This window comes from Falco punctatus (genome assembly GCF_963210335.1).
Source record: "Falco punctatus genome assembly, contig: scaffold_308, whole genome shotgun sequence".
NCBI lineage: Eukaryota > Metazoa > Chordata > Aves > Falconiformes > Falconidae > Falco > Falco punctatus.
The window spans coordinates 1-15,438 of NW_027660323.1; the positions used below are offsets into that span (position 1 = coordinate 1).

Consider the following 15,438-nt stretch of genomic DNA (forward strand, 5'->3'; position numbering starts at 1 on the left):
TTCTCCCCAATCCCTCGGGACAATCCTTGTGGTTCCTCCCTAATCTCTCAGGACAATCCCTCCTGTGCCTCCCTAATCCCTCAGTTCCTCCCTAATCCCTTGGGATAATCCTCATGGTTCCTCCCCAATCCCCCGGGACAATCCTCACCGTTGCTCCCCAATCCCTCGGGACAATTTTACGGTTCCTCCCTAATCCCTCAGGATAATACCCGCTGTTCCTCCTCAATCCCTCGGGACAATCGTGTGGTTCCTCCCTAATCCCTCAATTCTTCCCTAATCCCTGAGGACAATCCTCACGGTTCCTCCCCAATCCCTCGGGACAATCCTTGTGGTTCCTCCCTAATCTCTCAGGACAATCCCTCCTGTTCTTCCCTAATCCTCGGTTCCTCCCCAATCCCTGGGGACAATCCTCGTGGTTCCTCCCTAATCTCTCAATTCTTCCCTAATCCCTTGGGATAATCCTCATGGCTTCTCCCCAATCCCTTGGGACAATCCTTGTGGTTCCTCCCTAATCCCTCAATTTCTCCCTAATCCCTGAGGACAATCCTCACGGTTCCTCCTCAATCCCTCGGGATAATGCCCGCTGTTCCTCCCTAATCCCTCGGGACAACCCTCGTGGTTCCTCCCTAATCCCTCAATTTCTCCCTAATCCCTCGGGACAATCCTCACGGTTCCTCCCCAATCCCTGGGGACAATCCCCACTGTCCCCCCAGGACACGGAGCCCCGCGCGCCGGGCCAGCCAGCCCAAGCATCGCAGCATCCCGGAGCAGCACGGGGAGCTCCGCCGCCAGCACAGAGCCCGAGGCGAGCCCGGAGCGGGAAGCTCCCCGGCTGGCCTGGAACATCCCTCGGGATACGGGGGTCCCCCAGGTGGGACAGGGGGGCTCGGAGCCGCTGCAGGACATGCTGCCCGCGGGGGTACCCACCCTGTCGCCACGTGCTGCTCAGTGTAACAGCTGGGGAGTGGGAGAGGTTCGGAGAAATCCGGAGGGAAGAGAGAGGTGGTTCAAAGGAAAAACAGGAGAGATTAGGAGAAGAGGAAGGAACTGCGAACGAAGGCGAAAAGCAGAGAGATAAAAAAATAATAATAATAATAAAAAAAAAACATAAAGAGGCGGAGAGGGAAAGAAAGCAAGAAAAAGAGTGGGAATTCCAGGAATTCCAAGAGGAAGGGGTGGCGGGGGCAGAGCCACTTGCCTCCGGTTTTTCCATTCGGGAATGCTCCGGGCGCTACCGACAAGCTAGCGGCAGCGAGACAAGGGGAGGGGGGACTCAAGGAGCCCCCCGTCCCGGTCCTGTCCTGCCCAGGCAGAGGGTCCTGGGGGGTGAGCCCCCCATCCTGGTCCTGTCCTGCCCAGGCAGAGGGTCCCCAGGGGTGAGCCCCCCCTCCTGGTCCTGTCCTACCCGGACAGAGGGTCCTGGGGGGTGAGCCCCCCATCCTGGTCCTGTCCTACCCGGACAGAGGGTCCTGGGGGGTGAGCCCCCCATCCTGGTCCTGTCCTACCCGGACAGAGGGTCCTGGGGGGTGAGCCCCCCATCCTGGTCCTGTCCTGCCCGGGCAGAGGGTCCTGGGGGGGTGAGCCCCCCATCCTGGTCCTGTCCTGCCCGGGCAGAGGGTCCTGGGGGATGAGCCCCCCATCCTGGCCCTGTCCTACCCGGGCAGAGGGTCCTGGGGGATGAGCCCCCCATCCCGGTCCTGTCCTGCCCGGGCAGAGGGTCCCCAGGGGTGAGCCCCCCATCCTGGTCCTGTCCTACCCGGGCAGAGGGTCCCCAGGGGTGAGCCCCCCATCCTGGTCCTGTCCTGCCCGGGCAGAGGGTCCCCAGGGGTGAGCCCCCCATCCTGGTCCTGTCCTGCCCGGGCAGAGGGTCCCCAGGGGACCCCAGAATGGTGCCCTGGAGCGGGGGCAGGACCACGAGCTGCGTTTGTGCGGAGCTGGGGGTCTGTCGCGGCGGGGACGACTCACTTGGCGAAGCCGATGAAATCTTCATGGTTGGTGTTGATGTAGGAGAGCTCGATGTCGATCAGCAGCAGGATCTGGAAGGAGACAGATCCGGTGGGAATGCCGCGGGGTGGGCTGGATCCCCCCAGCTCCGGCACCGCCGGGACGGAGCCGCCGCGGAGCCCCGGGGACGGCGGTGACACCGGGGATGCCCGGCTCGGTGCCGCAGGTGGGAGCTTCGGGATCGGGTGGGGGGATCCCGGCTCTCTTCTCGCTCACCTGGTCCTTCGTTTTGCCTTCCCGCTCCCGGATGTGGGTGGTAACGATCCTCTCCGTCTCCTCCCGTAACCTGGGGTAGGAACCAAGCTGAAAAGAAAGGGAGAAGGCCGGGGAACAAAAAAATCCGCTGCTGATCGGCCCGGGGCTGCCTCCGGCATCGGCCGCGGGAAGGGGGGGCCAGGGGAGGGGAGGGGGCACAGCGGGGACCGAGCCCCGGTTCTGCCGGGGGGACGCAACTGGGGCTCGGGGGGATCCTCAACTAGATCCAAGAGCAGAGGGAACCTCGGGGTGGGGGTCTCGGGGTGCCAAGCACACCAAATCCAGATTTATTTTCCATTCCCACCCTCGGATCCCGAGCGGATCCAGCTTTCTGTGGCACCAAGCGCAGGGTGGGGGTCTCGGGGTGCCAAGCGCAGGGTGGGGGTCTCGGGGGTGCCAAGTGCAGGGTGGGGGTCTCGGGGTGCCAAGTGCAGGGTGGGGGTCTCGGGGTGCCAATCACACCAAATCCAGATTTATTTTCCATTCCCACCCTCGGATCCCGAGCGGATCCAGCTTTCTGTGGCACCAAGCGCAGGGTGGGGGTCTCGGGGTGCCAAGTGCAGGGTGGGGGTCTCGGGGTGCCAAGTGCAGGGTGGGGGTCTCGGGGTGCCAAGTGCAGGGTGGGGGTCTCGGGGGTGCCAATCACACCAAATCCAGATTTATTTTCCATTCCCACCCTCGGATGCCGAGCGGATCCGGCTTTCCGTGGCACCAAGCGCGGTGCGGGGGTCTCAGCGTGGAGCCCGGGGTGGGGGGCTGCTGCCACCTCCCCTCCCCCGCCGCCAGGACACGGCGTCCCCCCCGAATTCCAACACAACCTCGCGGTTGAACCCGCTTTGGTGGGCCAGATCCTGGGAGCAAATATATTCCAGATGTTTCCATCCGATGTCTAAAAAACAGGGGGTGGGTGCTGACCCCGTTACCTTTTGGCACGTTTTTTAATGATGGGGGGGGGGGGGGCTCCGAGACCACCAGATCGGCACAAACGGGGGTCTCTGAGCTTTACCGTCGGGTTTTTCACGTCGGGCGTGAAGACCCCCGTCCTGCGCCGTGAGCGAGGAAAGACAAGAAAATAAAAAAAATAGAGATTTTTTGTTTTGCGGGGGGGTGTGTGTGTGTGCGATGTCTAAGGTTAGTGATGCGCAAAGGGAAAAAGCGGCAGCATCGGGGGGGGGTTTACCCATCGGGGGGGTCTCAGCACCACCCCGGGGGGGGCTCCTGGATCCTCTCCAGACCGGAGCCCCCAGGCCCAGCTCTAGGAAACCCCCAAATTTCATCCGGGCTCGGGGGCAAGAGCCCCCCCGCCGCTTTGGGAGGGAAGGAATTTTGGCAGGACCCAGAGCACAGCCAACCAGGCTGGAAACGGGATAGAAAGTGGAATATCAAGTGGGATATCGAGCGGGATCACCCCCGATCCACCAGCAAACCCCCACCACCACCACTACCAGGACCCCCGCAGGATTAGACCCTCCGGCTCCGCCGCCGCGCTCCAGCTCGCCAGCACCGCCGATAGCGCCGCCTCCTCGTTTATCCATTTTTTAAAAAATAAAATCAGCTTTGGAAGGAGAGGGGCTGGTTCTCCTGCCCTCTTTTTCACTTTAAAAAGGTGAATTTTTAGAATGAGGTTTAAAAAATGAGACCCGCTGCGAGAAGCCGGTTATTAAATATTAATTCAGGGGTAATTAACGCTGCCACGGCGAAAAAAAAAATTGGTGGGGGGAAAGGGCTGAGCTTTTTTGGAAGGGAAATGCGCTCGTTATCGAGCAGGTAATTAATCACACAGGTGTGGAGCGGCAGGATTTACCGGGCCGCCACCAGCTGCAGTTTCGGCGTTCCCGGGATTCCCGGCGGTGGTTCCCGGGATTCCCGGAGCGCGGCGAAGCAGCAGTTTAAATCGCGGTTGGCAAGAGGCGTGCAAGGAGGAACCAGGAGCCGGGAGCCACCTGCCCACCTGCCTGGCTCCTACCAGCACCAAAGCCCCCCCAGACCACCCCTGAGGAGGGGGATAGGCGGGGGAAGCATCCCCAGGAATCCAGTATCCCCAGGAATCCAGCGCCCCCAGGAATCCAGTATCCCTAGGAATCCAGTATCCCTAGGAATCCAGTGTCCCCAGGAATCCAGTATCCCCAGGAATCCAGCGGGATGCCCAGGAGGCACAGGGATGCTCCAAGCGCTGGGTGACATCCCGGGGGATCCATCCTCGGGCTCAAGGACCAGCCGATCCCCTCGGCTCCGCGTTGGGAGATGCGGGTCAAAGCTCAGAAACATCCAGTTTGCTCGGGGGCGGCTCCCAAATTTTTTTTTTTTTTTTCTTTCATTTTTAAGGGTTTGGGGGTGGTTTTTGGAGGGGGAAACCAGGCAAGGCAGGCAGGGCAGGGCATCGCTCCTGCTTTTTCCCATCCCACGGTAGGAAGGGGCCGGGTGAGCCCCCGGCCGGTTCGATACCTTACTGGTACACTGCCTAACTGTATTGATTAACTCCTGAATGACGAGGTCGACGCACTTCAGACAAGGCTCTTTCAGCTTCACCACCTGCTTTTTCACGATGGCCTCGAACGCCAGGTCTGGGGTGAAGAGCCCTGTCCTGCAGGAATCCACGAGGGCCAGGACATGATGGAGTAAAAAAAAAAAAAAAAAACAAAAAAAAAAAAAACAAAAAACCAGATCATCAGGTTTGGAGATGCTCGGTGGCATCCCGGAGAGCGAGATTCCCCCCCCCTCCTCCAGCGCCGGGGGCGGCTCCGGCAGCACCAAGGGATGCTGCTCCAGCACCAAGGGATGCTCCGATTGGGGTGCCAGACCCCCCAGGAACGGGAGTGGGAGCCCCCCTCCCTTTTGGTGATGGTTAGGGATAATGGGGATGCTGGGAATGATGGGAATTGACCCTGCTGGTGATGATTACGGGTAACGGTGTTGGTGATGGTTAGGGATAATGGGGATGCTGGGAACTGACCCTGTTGGCGATGGTTACGGGTAATGGTGTTGGTGATGGTTAGCGATAATGGGGATGCTGGGAATGATGGGAATTGACCCTGTTGGTGATGGTTTGGGATAACCGGGACAACGGGAATTGACCCTGTTGGTGATGGTTAGGGATAACAGAGATACTGGGAATTGACTCTGTTAGTGATGGTTAGGGATATGGGGAATGGGATGCTGGGAACAATGGGAATTGACCCTGTTGGTGATGGTTAGGGATAATGGGGATGCTGGGAACGATGGGAACTGACCCTGTTGGTGATGGTTAGGGATAACGGGGATGCTGGGAACGATGGGAACTGACCCTGTTGGTGATGGTTAGGGATAATGGGGATGCTGGGAACGATGGGAACTGACCCTGTTGGTGATGGTTAGGGGTAACGTTGTTGGTGATGGTTAGGGATAACCGGGACACTGGGAATTGACCCTGTTGGTGATGGTTAGGGATAACGGGGATGCTGGGAACGATGGGAACTGACCCTGTTGGTGATGGTTAGGGGTAACGTTGTTGGTGATGGTTAGGGATAACTGGGACACTGGGAATTGACCCTGTTGGTGATGGTTAGGGGTAACGGGGATGCTGGGAACGATGGGAACTGACCCTGTTGGTGATGGTTAGGGGTAACGTTGTTGGTGATGGTTAGGGATAACCGGGACACTGGGAATTGACCCTGTTGGTGATGGTTAGGGGTAACGGGGATGCTGCGAGCTGGACCAGCGGCTCCCGGGGAGAGCGTTAAAGCCAAGAAATTCTACATTTCTCTGCCCCCAGAGAAGATTTCACAACTTTTAACACCGCTCCCCTCTGGGATCCTCGATCCCGCCGGGCAGAGCCCACGCCGGAGGCACCGCTCCGGGATCCCTCTTCCAGCCGGGTCCGACTCACAACCCCCACCTTCCTCCCAAGGTCGTTTCTTCCCCGCTTCAGGGAAGGGGAAAAAGAAGATAAAGGTTATTTTAGCGGCTGAACCGGAGGCACAAGGGGAATTTTTCAGCTCAGCCTCCCTGGGGCCGAGAGCCAGCGTGCCGCCGCTTACCGAGGGGGCAGGCGCGGCTCATCACCCCGTTATTCCCTCTAAAACATCCATTTTTCCGCCAACACTAGAGGAGCTGATGGCAACCGGTATCGCCCGTCCCTCGGGCAGGAAAGCTCCGGCCACACGCGCCCCCCCCCGCCGCCCCCCGACCTCGGCGCCGCGCCGACGCTTACCTGACGCCGTGGATGTTTTTAATGGCGTAGCTGATCTCTCGCCGCAAGTCCTTCTCGTCAAACTCCATCTGAGGAGGGAGGAAAGCCGCGGGGAAGGTTTGCCACGTCCTCCATGTGATCCCGGCGTTCAGCCAGGAACTACATTCCCCCCCCCCCCGCCCTCCGTGCACCCCTTGGAGCGCCGGGAAAGCCACCCTGGTGCCAAGGGGGAGCTCAGCCCATCCCGACATCCCGACCACCCACCGCCCCCACCACGGCACACGCGCTCCCCGGGCCAGCTGTACCTTCACCAGCTCGAAAGGAAATCTCTCGTGGAAAATACGATTGATTCGGGCACCTCCGGAAAGTTCCAGCGTGTCCACCTGGTCTCCCGAACCTTCGATTCGCTTCTCAAAGTCCACGCCGAACTGCTGGACCATCCTGGGGAGAAGAGAGGGGATTTCTGGGGCGCCCAAGGGATGGAGGGACGGACACCCAGGCAGCCCCCGTGGCCAGCACCATCCCACCAGCACCGTCCCACCGGCTCATCAGGGATGTGCCAAAGCTCCCCCCGGTCCCCGCCGCCGCGGCTGAGGAAGGAAAATCCCCCTTTTCCCACAGCCTGAAGGACACAGGGATGGGTTGAGGGGCACAAGTCATCCCTTCTAACCCCGAGATGGGACTGTTCGCTTTGGGTGGTGTGGCCAGCACCGTCCCACCGGCACCGTCCCACCGGCTCATCAGGGATGTGCCAAAGCTCCCCCCGGTCCCCGCCGCTGTGGATGAGGAAGGAAAATTCCCTTTCCCCGTAGCCTGAAGGACACAGGGATGGGTTGAGGACAGGCACGACCTCTCCTTTCTAATCCTGAGACCAAACCACTTGCTTTAGGCGGTGCAACCAGCACCAGACACCGACCGGTGCCGGCAGAGATGCTCCCAGGCGCCGGCAGAGCCAGCAGGGCCACCCGCTCACACCCAACAGGGCTATTTCAGGCTTTTCCTTGGAAAAAGCCACCAGCCGGGACAAATGAGCCCCACGTGAAGCGCAGAGCCGGGTTATTTCTGCGCCAGCATCGCTCCCGATGGCGGAGGGAGCTCCCTGTTCCGGCGGAGCACCGGGAAGGCGGCACCGAGCGAGGGAAACGCAACCTACTGCAACAAGGCTTTGGTTTTCCGGGTGGGATCATCGGGACGGAAATTCTTGTACTCTTCCACCTCCTTCTCCAGGGAGAGCAGCTGGCTCTGCAGCTTGCTGCGCAGCGAGGGCAGCGTCTCCCGAATGTGGTTCGTCAGTTGCTGCAAAGGAACGGAGGGTGCTGAGCTGCAGGAACGGCCCCTTTTCCACGGGGAAGGGCGCCCAGCCTACCTGGTTGAGGACCTTCTGTAAGTGCGGGGTGCCCATCCTGTCGGCCATGTGCCGGTACGCCGGGTGCGAGAGGAAAAACTTCCGCTCAGCGGCCAGCGCCGCCCTGATGTCCTTCTTGCCGTCGATGTCCTTCTGGCTTCGGTTCACGACGCCGATGTAGCCTGCAAGGGGACACGTTGGCTCTGGCTGCGGACGGAGCCGGTGTCCAAGCCGGGCATTGCGGCCGCTCCTCACCCCCGGGGGTGCCGGAACCGTGCCGGAGCCACGGGGGTACGGGGTGATGGATAACGACGCGTAGCGGTTCGTTATACCTCTTCGTAAAGGAAGCAGCTTGTTCTCCAGCACGTCCCTGGCATCGGTGCCCTCGTCCATCAGGTCCAGCTTGGTGATGACGCCGATGGTCCGCAAGCCTGGAGCGGCCGCACAAACGAGCGAGTCAGTAATTAACGTCATTTCGCGGCCGGCAGGACAAGCGCGGGGGTAAGCGAAGCCGATGGACCCGCCCGAGCGGAGCCGCTCGCCCCTCCTCAGCTGTTGGAGGAGGAGGGATGAGAGACCCCCTCCAGCTCCAAAATTTGGGCAAATAATCGCTGTCGGGGGCGGAAAGCCCTCCATGAGGGATGAGAAAGCCCCTCCAGCTCCAAAATTCGGGCAAATAATCTCTGTCAGGGGCAGAAAGCCTTCCATGAGGGATGAGAAAGCCCCTCCAGCTCCAAAATTCGGGCAAATAATCGCTGTCAGAGGGTGGAGAGCCACCCATGAGAGGAGGAGGGACGAGAAACCCCCTCCAGCTCCAAAATCTGGGCAAATAATCGCTGTCGGGGGTGGAAAGCCCTCCATGAGGGATGAGAAACTCCCTCCAGCTCCAAAATTCAGGCAAATAATCTCTGTCGGGGGTGGAGAGTCACCGGTGAGGGATGAGAGACCCCCTCCAGCTCCAAAATCTGGGCAAATAATCACCGTTGGAGGGTGGAGAGTCCTCTGTGAGAGGAGGAGGAGGGATGAGAGATCCCCTCCGCTTCCCAAATCTGGGCAAATAATCGCTGTCGGGGGTGGAGAGTCACCCGTGAGGGACGAGAAACCCCCTCCAGCTCCAAAATTCAGGCAAATAATTGCTGTCGGGGGTGGAAAGCCGCCCATGGGAGGAGGAGGAGGGACGAGAAACCCCCTCCAGCTCCAAAATTTAGGTAAATAATCGCTGTCTGGGGTGGAAAGCCCTCCATGAGGGATGAGAAGCCCCCTCCAGCTCCAAAATTCGGGCAAATAATCGCTGTCGGGGGCGGAAAGCCCTCCATGAGGGATGAGAAAGCCCCTCCAGCTCCAAAATTCAGGCAAATAATCGCTGTCGGGGGCGGAGAGTCACCGGTGAGGGATGAGAGACCCCCTCCAGCTCCAAAATCTGGGCAAATAATCACCGTTGGAGGGTGGAGAGTCCTCTGTGAGAGGAGGAGGAGGGATGAGAGATCCCCTCCGCTTCCCAAATCTGGGCAAATAATCGCTGTCGGGGGTGGAGAGTCACCCGTGAGGGACGAGAAACCCCCTCCAGCTCCAAAATTCAGGCAAATAATTGCTGTCGGGGGTGGAAAGCCGCCCATGGGAGGAGGAGGAGGGACGAGAAACCCCCTCCAGCTCCAAAATTTAGGTAAATAATCGCTGTCTGGGGTGGAAAGCCCTCCATGAGGGATGAGAAGCCCCCTCCAGCTCCAAAATTCGGGCAAATAATCGCTGTCGGGGGCGGAAAGCCCTCCATGAGGGATGAGAAAGCCCCTCCAGCTCCAAAATTCAGGCAAATAATCGCTGTCGGGGGCGGAAAGCCCTCCATGAGGGATGAGAAACCCCCTCCAGCTCCAAAATTCGGGCAAATAATCGCTGTCAGGGGCGGAAAGCCCTCCGTGAGGGATGAGAAACCCCCTCCAGCTCCAAAATTCGGGCAAATAATCTCTGTCAGGGGCGGAAAGCCCTCCATGAGGGATGAGAAAGCCCCTCCAGCTCCAAAATTTGGGTAAATAATCGCTGTCGGGGGCGGAAAGCCCTCCATGAGGAATGAGAAACTCCCTCCAGCTCCAAAATTTGGGCAAATAATCTCTGTCGGGGCGGAGAGTCACCGGTGAGGGATGAGAGACCCCCTCCAGCTCCAAAATCTGGGCAAATAATCACCGTTGGAGGGTGGAGAGTCCTCTGTGAGAGGAGGAGGAGGGATGAGAGATCCCCTCCGCTTCCCAAATCTGGGCAAATAATCGCTGTCGGGGTGGAGAGTCACCCATGAGAGGAGGAGGAGGGACGAGAAACCCCCTCCAGCTCCAAAATTTAGGTAAATAATCACTGTCTGGGGTGGAAAGCCCTCCATGAGGGACGAGAAACCCCCTCCAGCTCCAAAATTTGGGCAAATAATCGCTGTCGGGGGCGGAAAGCCCTCCATGAGGGATGAGAAACCCCCTCCAGCTCCAAAATTTGGGCAAATAATCGCTGTCGGGGGCGGAAAGCCCTCCATGAGGGATGAGAAACCCCCTCCAGCTCCAAAATTTGGGCAAATAATTGCTGTCGGAGGGTGGAGAGTCTCCCAAGAGAGGAGGAGGGATGAGAAACCCAATAATCGCCGCCACGGCCACTGAAGGCTTCACCGCTGCGATCCAGCGCCGCAGCACGGGCAGGATGTGTCCCTCTGTCCCTCTTACCTTGCGGATCAACTTCTTTTGCCATCTTGAGCGCGTCGAGTTGGCCAGATCCATGTTGGCCGGCGTGACGGCCAGGATCAGGCTGCTCTCCCTGCTGATGAACTGCAGGATCATGTCTTTGATCTGGTACTCGATGTCCTGCGGTTGGTCCCCCACCGGCACTTTGGTGATCCCCGGCAGGTCGATCAGGGTCAGGTTCAAGACTGGAAAGACAAGAGATCACACGGGGTCAAGGGCCTGGCGCCGGGAGCTGTCGCTCCTGCAGGTGGATCCCTCGGGATCCGCTGATGGATCCCAGCCCTCCCCCAGCGTGAAACCCCTCAAAGGAAGCGCCGCGGCTCGGGCAGCCCCCCCAGGCGGTGTGGGATCCACCGGCCGCGCGGAGCAGCCAGCCTTCAGCTCCTGGGAGCCCATCGGGATAAATCCCGCCAGCTCTGCGGCGTTCCCGGTGTTTTGGCCCCCGGAGGGGGGAGCAGATCGCTCACCGTGTGGCGAATAGACGCGGAGGTTGATGGGGACGGGGGAGATGCCCTTGTTCGTCCCCGTCACCCGGTCGGTTTCTGCTTCGATCTCCTGCCGCACCTCGTCGAAATCCGTGAACTTCTTGGATTTGCAGTGCAAGAACTCGGCATATTCTAGGAAAGAGGAGAAAAAAAATCAAGTATTGGAATGAAGTATTAAAGTATTAAACCCCCAAAGTATTAAACCCTCAAAGTATTAAAACCAAACTAAGCAATTAAACCTCCAGAGTATTAAACCCCCAAAGTATTAAACCCCCAAACTAATAAAACCAAACAAAGCTATTAAACCCCCAGAGTATTAAACCCCCGAACTATTAAAAAACAGCATTAAGAAAAAGCATTAAAAAAAGAAGCATTTAAAAGGAAGCATTAAAAAAAAAAAGCATAAAAAAAAAAAGCATTAAAAAGAAAATATTAAAAAAAGCATTGAAAACAAAGCATTAAAACAAAGCATTAAAACAAGCATTAAAAAAAGCAGCGTTTAAAAAAACACCATTTAAAAATGCATTAAGAAAAAAAGCATTTTAAAAAAAAGGCATTAAAAAGAGCAGTATTTAAAAAAAAAGCAATATTAAAAAAAAAAGCAGTATTAAAAAAAGCAATATTAAAAAGCAGTATTAAAGAAAAGCCCGTGGGCCACCCGGAGGCCAGCACGGGGCGCCCGCCGAGCCCCAGCTGGTGCAGCCATTCCGACACCCACAGCACCAGCCACATGCCCCGGTGCGGTGCTGAGCAGCTGGGCAGGATGGGTCCCCCCGCCAGGTACCGGGGGGCTGCGCTGGCGTGAGCCCCACTGTCTGCAGCCCCCCGGTCCCACTCGGGCTGGCCGCGTGCCCCGGCTGGGAGGGCGATCCCGGTTGATCCCGGTTGATCCCGGCAGGATGGCGGGCAGCCGGCACGGGCTGAGCACCCCAACACCAGCTGCTCCCACGTGCCACGCAGCACCGCTGGCCTTCGCCAAAAAAGAGGCTGCCCTGGCGGGGGGGATGCTGGCGCACGGCCGCGGCTGGCTCCGGTGTGCCAACGCCAGCTTCCAGCCCGCTCCCGTCCCCGCCGACGCCTTTGGAATGGTTTATCGCCCAGATTCCCGTTTATTGCCCAGATTCCCATTTATTTGTTGCCCAGGTTGCCATTATATTGCCCAGATTGCCATTTACCTACTGCCCACATTCCCATTTACTGCCCAGATTCCCATTTATTTACCGCCCAGATTCCCATTTATTTCCATTACATTGTCCAGATTCCCATTTACTTATCGCCCAGATTCCCACTACCTTGCCCAGATTCCCACAACATTGTTCACACTCCATTTATCGCCCAGATTCCCATTTATTCATCGCCCGGATTCCCATTATGTTGCCCAGATCCCCATTTATCACCCAGATTCCATTATATTCCCCAGATTCCCATTTATTTATCGCCCGGATTCCCATTTCTTTATCGCCCAGATTCCCATTTATTGCTGATTCCATTTGTTTATCGCCCAGATTCCCATTATGTTGCCCAGATCCCCATTTATCACCCAGATTCCCATTATATTCCCCAGATTCCCATTTATTTATTGCCCAGATTCCCATTTATTGCTGATTCCCATTTGTTTATCGCCCAGATACCCATTTATTTATTGCCCAGATTCCCATTTATTGCTGATTCCCATTTATTTATCGCCCAGATTCCCATTTATTGCTGATTCCCATTTGTTTATCGCCCAGATTCCCATTTATTGCTGATTCCCATTTGTTTATCGCCCAGATTCCCATTTATTTATTGCCCAGATTCCCATTTGTTGCTGATTCCCATTTATTTATCGCCCAGATTCCCATTTATTTATTGCCCAGATTCCCATTTGTTGCTGATTCCCATTTATTTATCGCCCAGATTCCCATTTATTTATTGCCCAGATTCCCATTTATTTATTGCCCAGATTCCCATTTATATTACTTATGTCACCGAGCTGTGCCCCCCCCGGGGCCCAATCCTGACCCCTGCCAAGCTGTGCCCCCCCCCAGGGGCCCGATCCTGATCCCAGCCGAGCTGTGTGTGCGCCGCCCCCCCCCCCCCCCCAGGGGCCCGATCCTGACCCCAGACGAGCTGTGCCCCCCCCCAGGGGCCCGATCCTGACCCCAGCAGCTCCATCGCTCCCCTCCAAGCCCAGGGAGCCGTGCCAGGACCCAGAGATCGACCCAGCCCCAGCCCCTCCGCAGGGCAGGTGCCCGGGAAGAGCCAAGCGGCTGCTTTTTCCGGGCACCTGCGCTGCCGCTTTCAGGGATCCCGGGATTTTTTGTGACCCGTCAGCACAGGAGAAGCCAGGAGGGGAGCGGCGACGAGCAAGGCAAACGTTTCCCTGCGGTCCCCCGGGGTGGCTCCGGGGGTCCTGGTGCCACCAGCTCCCCACCTCCCCCTTGGAAAGGGATTTTCATGGATGCGGAGCCACGTGCCGGGGGCTGGGATGGTGCAACCGGCTTCCTCCCACCTCGCCTGGTCCCTGGAGTCACCCGGAGCCACCCAGAGCCATCCCTTTTCAAGGATTTTCATGGATGTAGGGCCAGGCACCACGAAGAGGGATGGCACAACCGGCTTCCCTCAGCCTCACCTGGTCCCCAGGGTGGCTCCGGGGGTCCCAGTGCCACCAGCAACCCGTCTGCCCCCTTGGAACAGGATTTTCACGGATGAGGAGCCACGTGCTGGGGACCGGGATGGCGCAACCGGCTTCCTCCCACCTCGCCCGGGTGCGGCGAGGGGAAACGCCAGCCCTGCCCTCACCCTTCCACCCCTACCGGTTCCCGCGCCCGATGGCACCTTATTGTCACCTGCGGGCCACCATGGACCTTTTGCAACCCCCTGACGTGTCCTGGGTACCCAACCACTAATTACTTGATGATCTTCTGGGTACCCAACCGCTAATTACTTGATAAACAGGTCACCTGCACCAAGGTGAGAGGAAGCTGCGGAGGGGACCGACCCAAACCCCAGTGGGGACCGACCCAAACCCATTTTTTTGGAGCAGGATGGATCCTTCGGCTCCGGGGAGGGCAGTAGGAGTGATTTCCCCAGGGATCGGGCTGGTTAATGTTTACACAGGGCGAAGGAGCCGTCCGGGGGCAGCAGATTTCGCAACCCCTCTGCCCCAGGGTGCGGAGCGGATCTGAGTCACAGGGCGATGGGGAAGCAGCCGGGCCCTTTTCTTACCAACCAGCAGCGTTTTAAATGTTATAAATAAATAAAAGCGCGTGGAAAAATGTCCCCCCCCCCCATCCTCAAGGTCATGGCACCAGGGTGAAACAAGGGATTTTCTGCTGGAGGAGAGCGGAGGGAGGGATCTAAAGGTGCCACTTGGGGCTGTTTTATACACATCCCACAGCCTCCCTCGGGATTTGGCAGATCCTGGGGAAAAACCAGGATCGTGGCCACCTCCTGCAGATATCAGCCAGCCAAGGGTTTCCAAAATCCTCTCCTGCTTTCCCAGACGTACCCGTCTTGGAGAAGATGAGCTGCAGGATGAGCGGCCGCCGCGTGACGATCCCGGAGCCTCGGGGAAGGAAATCCCTGCACGGAATTCAAAGACAAGACATTTACCGATGTGATTCAAGAAGTTGATGCCACGCCGAGTCCATCGCCCCCAGATCTAAAAGGTGGGCGGCACGCAGGGATCCATCCGGAATCGGCCCCGGCTCCGCAGCGGGGGCTGGGAGAGGGTAAAAGATGCTCCCGGGGCCACCAGCACCCGCGGGGGGATGGGGATGAGCCCTTCCCAGTCTCAGGGCTGGTCCCCCACCCCTTTTTTAATGGGAAAGATGAAGCCCAAAGCGCCAGGATGCCCTCAGAAGGCAGAGAAGCCCCTGGGGGTGCCTCCCCCTCCCCAAAACCAAGCGGGAGGGGAGGGGGTGCTACCGGGGAGGGGGGCTGCTGCCTGCAGGAATTGGGAAAACGGTTTTCCCAGCCGCCAGCCGGTAAGAAATTTGTCTATCGGATTGTAACACCCCGCTAATTCCGAGGGGGGAAAACACTGGACACCCCGACAGGAAGGACAAACCCGCCGCCCCCTCCTCATCCCCCAAAGCCACACGTCCCGCACGGCTTCACCCCGCTCCCCAAAACCGCCCCGGCTGCGGAGCCGAGGGGGCTGCTCCCGGCTCGGGGTGTCGGCTGGGGCACAGGGAGCCCGGGGGGGGGGCTGCTCTGCCTGGGAACGGTGCTGCCACCACGCTCAGGACCACCAGCACCCAGCCAAGGGCGCTGGGAAGCGGATGGGAAAGTGGGTTTGGCAGCCGCTCCGTGTGGAGCCGGCACAGCACCGGGGGGGTTTATCGCTTCCAGTAACCAGAGCGCCCGTCCAGCTCCAGTAACCAGAGCGCCCGTCCAGCTCCGGCAACCAGAGCGCCCGTCCAGCTCCAGTAACCAGAGCGCCCAGCTCCAGTAACCAGAGCGCCCAGCTCCAGTAACCAGAGC

General features: G+C 58.6%; 2 protein-coding genes across 2 annotated transcripts; one reads left to right on the plus strand and one right to left on the minus strand.

Moving 5' to 3' along the window:
• Nucleotides 1–539: 539 nt before the first annotated feature.
• Nucleotides 540–1,664, plus strand: LOC308057146 (uncharacterized protein; the record flags this gene model as incomplete). The annotated part of the gene is made up of 2 exons (XM_080411297.1): nucleotides 540–1,366; nucleotides 1,416–1,664. Coding segments are annotated over 2 exons (942 nt in total), but the record flags the coding sequence as incomplete, so codon positions are not given.
• A 163-nt stretch (nucleotides 1,665–1,827) lies between these two features.
• LOC308057148 (dynamin-2-like) lies at nucleotides 1,828–14,535 on the minus strand (the record flags this gene model as incomplete). The annotated part of the gene is given in 12 exon segments (XM_080411298.1): nucleotides 1,828–2,036; nucleotides 2,221–2,307; nucleotides 4,705–4,843; nucleotides 6,449–6,516; nucleotides 6,733–6,868; nucleotides 7,581–7,723; nucleotides 7,794–7,954; nucleotides 8,105–8,203; nucleotides 10,469–10,507; nucleotides 10,510–10,671; nucleotides 10,954–11,103; nucleotides 14,462–14,535. Coding segments are annotated over 12 exon segments (1,333 nt in total), but the record flags the coding sequence as incomplete, so codon positions are not given.
• Nucleotides 14,536–15,438: the final 903 nt, after the last annotated feature.